At 34.0% G+C, this 5,488-nt stretch overlaps 1 protein-coding gene across 3 annotated transcripts in view; it reads right to left on the bottom strand.

Moving 5' to 3' along the window:
* Nucleotides 1–731: 731 nt before the first annotated feature.
* Nucleotides 732–5,488, bottom strand: part of LOC115214303 (EF-hand calcium-binding domain-containing protein 7-like) — a 63,630-nt gene continuing 58,873 nt past the window's right edge. For all 3 annotated transcript variants that reach the window (XM_036504710.1, XM_036504711.1, XM_036504709.1), the window contains 3 exons: nt 4,105–4,212; nt 885–1,047; nt 732–838 (listed from right to left, as the gene is read on the bottom strand). In XM_036504710.1, the coding sequence (XP_036360603.1) occupies nt 976–1,047; nt 4,105–4,212 (180 nt within the window). In that variant the 3' untranslated portion in view covers nt 732–838; nt 885–975. The remainder of the gene's footprint in view (nt 839–884; nt 1,048–4,104; nt 4,213–5,488) is intronic.

A 5,488-nucleotide genomic window follows, 5' to 3' on the forward strand; every position in this document is an offset into this window, starting at 1 on the left:
GAAAACAATAGGGTAAATTTGCTGGAGTAAACTCTTGAAAGACTGCAAATAAAAGATAAACAGTAAAAGATATATGTACAATAGGTCTACAAAAACAAAACATAATGTGAAGCTTCTTAACAATTTCTGCTATACTGATTCACTTCTGGATTCAGTATTTTAATTCATTGTCATCATTAGAATAGATTGCTACTTGAATAACAGTAAAATGCGACATGACTTAAAGAAAGGTATTATTAGCTCAACTGAAAAGAACTCTCTTTGTTAATATTCTATTGTGGTTAAAATGGATTAAAGAACTAAATATTTTGATTAAATATTATTGGTTTCACTTGTAACACCTCCTTCATATTCTAGCCTTAAAGAATTGATGACCTTTTTTTTTTAATATTACAAGATTCTAACTGCAGTTAGATGAAAGTTTGGAGGGATTTAATAGATGTAATTGTTAGGAATATAATGTAAGCAATCCAAAGACACAGTGTTGGATGACACAACTGTGCTGATAAAGATTGAATATTACGATCTTGTACACTTGCTTAATGATTCTTCCTTTACTGCTTTAGCAAACACAATGAAGCTTATGCTTTGCTGATGAGGCTACAATAATGCTGAAACATGTCTGGAGTTGTTTCTCATTCTTGATGAAATAATTAAAGGATATAGTTCTTTGAAAAGTGGTTGATGATTAGAAAGGCATGCAAAGAACAATGACAAATATGGCAACAACAAAGAATTGTAGTTTTCTTTATTGTTGTGTATACCAAATGACAAAGCTAAGATGCTGGGTTAGAACAAACCTGTTCAGCCCATGCTAGCATTGGAAAAAATGTATGTAAAGCAATGATACTTCTTCTTTGTTTCGTAATTATTTCCAGTAAGAATTTGTAATATTTTCTGCAATAGGAATTTTAACAGAACCTCCACTATTTGAATATTACAGTTTCATACTAAAATAAGTACCATATGCATTCTTCAGACGACTGTTGCAGAACATTCGACTGTCCATGTTTCCTTTTCATTGCATGGTACCAAAAATTGACAAACCTGAAAGAAATCAGAGAAATAACTTTTAAGAATTATTTTGTATCATTAACACATTATATCAACCTGTGTGAGATTGTCTGGTTTGTATACAAAACTTCCAGTTTTAACCTTTTAACACTCAGATTACTTGTCAAATTTAATGCTTATTTATTCACATTGTTTTGAATTAATCATACATTACTGCATAGCTTTGAGATTTTGATGATGTGTTTTATTTATTTTCAGAATGACACATTTTTAGAATGACACTGGCTGGCTTGAATATAAAAAAAGGGTAGAATAATTGGGCCGAATATGGCTGGTTTAAATACTAAAGGGTTAAATTGTTTGCATTTAAATTTAAGCTTTCTGTCATAGTTACATGAGAGCATGCTTTTGTTATATTATATTCCAAATAATAGTTTAATAATTGGTTCTGATGTAAGCACAAAGTCAAAAATTTGGCCTATAAGAGGGATGTTAGTAAAATTGATCCCAGTATTTAGATGGTATTTTAAAGTCGATCTCAGTGGCATTTGAACTCAGAACACGAAGAGCGGAAACAAATACTACAAGGAATTGTGACATATGCTTAAATGATCCTGTTAATCTGTCACCTTTACACTATCTTAATAATGGTTTCATAATGACTACAGTTAGAGAGAGGTTGGCATCCTATCCAGAAGAAATTTATTCTGTTTCTGTTCCACACTTTCATATTGCACACATATCTATAAGGGTATGTCATTACATATACATGAATATCCTAGACTACTTTCCAAAATATCATGTAAGTGATTAAAGCAGGTTCCCCTATAGATGTGCTACAATTCCTACATTTTGATTTTTATCCCAAACAGCTAATAACACTGAGCTCCAAATAGATTATCATCATCCAGTCTGCTTTCAGTATAGTTGTTTAGCTACTACTATACTTAGCAGTATTACTAGTTAAGATACACAGAGCGAATGTGGGAGAAATTACAATAAACACAAGTTCATATCACAACAGTGAAACATATGTGGGAACAAATGGTATAAACTTGTGTTTATCACAATTTCTCATTTATTAAATATATACAGGGTGCAGATTTTAAATTGGTGCCTTTGTTTAAACAAAAAAATATATATACTATTTTGAAAGCTGAGATGCAAACTAATATCACTTGCCTTTCAGATTGTCATGTCTACACTTGTACTCTTTCCTTGCAAGACTTTCACAAGTGCTACAAATATGAGCTACACTTTCAACTTTCTCCCCACACATTCTGCAGAAGCTCTTTGCACTTGTGTAGTATATATATATATATATATATATATATATATATAAATATATATTTATATATATATATATATCCCTTTTCACTGAGTTGGTATTTAATGCCTGGTGAACCCAGACAGATTAAAAGAATACAAGTGACCTAAGGAAGGTGGTGGTGTATGCAGTTTATGTCAGCATGAATAAGGCCATCTTTGACAACATAAAGGTCCCATTGCATGCAGTCCAAAGGGCAAGGAAGGAGTTAGAGGGCAGTAACTTTGACGTCAACACTATAACTGCAAAGAAAAGTCATAATCACAGTAAGCAAAGATGTTGATTTCATCTAGAAAGTTGAGCAGTTTAATAAGGAAGACTCCCACCCCACCACTGGGATACAGAAGATTGTCAGGCAACTAGGCTGTGATGAGAAGACTGTTAGGACTTGTGTGAATGAAGACCTTTGTTACAAGTCTTACAAGATGCAGTCAGGACAGCTGCTTACTCAGAAGTCCTCGGAGAAGTGCATGAAGAAGCTGTTAAACATGTTGAAATATCCCCTGGAATCAAACAAGATTGTGGGTTTTCTCAGATATAAAAACAAAAAAAACTTTTGCCTGATCAAGGTGCACAGCAAGCAGAATGGTGATTAGTAGTTAGCCCACATGAGGTTCTCAGGGTCATGAAAACCAAGTTTCCAGTCCGCATCATGCTTTTTGGAATGATCAGCAGTGAGGGACATGTTATGCCTCTTGACATCATTAATGTGGGACTGAAGGTGAAGCAGGATATGTACCAGGGGATTCTAGAGATTGTCATGAAGCCCTGGATTGAAGAGGTAGTAGGAGGAAGACTTTATACGTTCCAGTAAGGTTCTGCAAATGTACATATGGCCACGAAGATTCAAAAGTGGCTCTTCAGACAAACTTTTACAACCATGTCAGCTTAGATTTGTGGTTTCTTAACTAACCAGACTGCAATCCTCTAGACTACTTTTTTGGAGATGTGGTCGAAAGGGTCACCAACAAGACTGCTTGCAACACCAAGGATAAGCTGAAGCAGTACAAGTACCAGACATTCCAAGATCTATCAGCTGCAATTGTGAAACACACCTGTTCTTGATTCCACAGTTGTCTTGAGGGGTTTATTAAAGCTGGTTGGAGTTATCATCATCATCATCGTTTAACGTCTGTTTTCCATGCTAGCATGGGTTGGACGGTTCAACTGGGGTCTGGGGAGCCAGTAGGCTGCGCCAGGCCCAGTCTGATCTGGCAGTGTTTCTACAGCTGGATGCCCTTCCTAAAGCCAACCACTCCCTGAGTGTAGTGGGTGCTTTTTACGTGCCACCTGCACGGGTGCCAGACGAGGCTGGCAAATGGCCACAATCAGATGGTGCTTTTTACGTGCCACCAGCACGGGGGCCAGACGAGGCTGGCAACGGCCACAATCGGATGGTGCTTTTTACGTGCCACAAGCACGGAGGCCAGTTGGGGCGGTGCTGGCAACGGCCACGTTCGGACGGTTCTTTTATGTGCTACCAGCACTGGTATCACAGCTACAATTTCCATTGATGTTGAGTTATATTGAATTATATTGCGTTATATTGAATGATTATATAGTATACAGATCCAGTAATTTTGCATGCCTTGAATTGTTAATAAATCTTAAATGTTAAGATTTTATACCTATTTTCTTGAACTTGTTGGCTGCACCAATTCTACATCAACCCTCTGCAGATACAAGTCTCTTTACATATGTTTATTCATAACCAGCAAATACATTTGGTACTCCAATAATAAACAAGCAAAATGTATACTTACCTTACAAGATGATGGCTGTACATCTACAGTGTTTTTGAATTGGTTTGTGTTGCTGCAACAATTCATACTTCCAGTGTTGTCTACACGTGTAGTTACTTTGTCCTTACTCTATAAACAACAATAACATTGTAGCTATAGATTATAGTTGTGATAACCTCAAGAGGATTTATATAATGTTTATGAGTTATTACCAAAACATACATTCAACAGAGTAATTATAACCTTACCTTTCTTCTATAGATTATCTCCACTTGTATCCCCTTCTACTGTCATCCTTATTACGTACAAGTTCCCACCAGGCCCTAAGCTAATCACTATACCCAGAACACTGGTTCTCTGGAAAACCCTCCCTGCTCATGTTTTTTCTGCCAGCATTCACTTACAAAGGTTCAAGAGAAACATTAATGGCACTAATATCACTGGTCTAGGTAGGCCTGAAAAGGGTATGAACAGAGCTTCTTCTTCCAGTCACAGCAAATTTTAAAAAAATACTCATAAGAAAGATTTTGGTATCAACTTACATAGGACTACTCCTGGTTATATGATACAAATTCTCTTATTTTTAAGTATTTTACATTTTAATTAAAAACTTCACAATTTTATGCAAAAATCTTTTGTTAAATGATGTTCAAACTACTTCTTTAATAAATATAACAACAATGAATAAAAAAATGTAAATATTTGACTAAATCTCATTGGAAACATTTTTTCACACTCAGAGTTGCTGAAGCATAGCAAAGAAACTACCTGCGTCAGTTGTTAGCTGCCAAGACATTGCATTCTTTAAAACCTCCATGCTTCCTGAAATTCGCTAATTCTACACCTGATGGCCCCCACATTTATTATTATTACTATTATTATTATCATTATTATTATTAATTATTATTAATTATTAATTATTATTATTATTATTATTATTATTATTATTATTATTATTATTATTATTATCATTATCATTATTATTATTATTATTATCATTATTATTATTATTATTATTATTATTATTATTATTATTATTATAAGATTCTTTGTTTCCTTAGGTAATTTAACCCTTTCGTTACCATATTTGTTTTGAGATGCTCTGTGTTTCTTTCAATTAATTTTAAATATAACAAAGAATTTAGTAAAACAACTTAGTTATCATTAAGCTAGTGTTAAGAACATAAATTGTGATTAAGGTTTCATGGAAGATTTTAGTTCAAAACTTATGAAAACAAGACATTTGTACAACAGAGCCAGAGGTGTTTTCAGCCAAGTTGGTATCAAAAGGGTTAAACTCATAAATAGTGTACTTCAAAAGAAACATGGCCAAAGAAAGTTTAAAGTATTTTTATGATTAATACAATAGAGATAAGCTATGTCTATTAACCTTTGTTTATCTTTA

Source organism: Octopus sinensis, linkage group LG7 (genome assembly GCF_006345805.1).
Source record: "Octopus sinensis linkage group LG7, ASM634580v1, whole genome shotgun sequence".
In the NCBI taxonomy this organism is placed as follows: domain Eukaryota; kingdom Metazoa; phylum Mollusca; class Cephalopoda; order Octopoda; family Octopodidae; genus Octopus; species Octopus sinensis.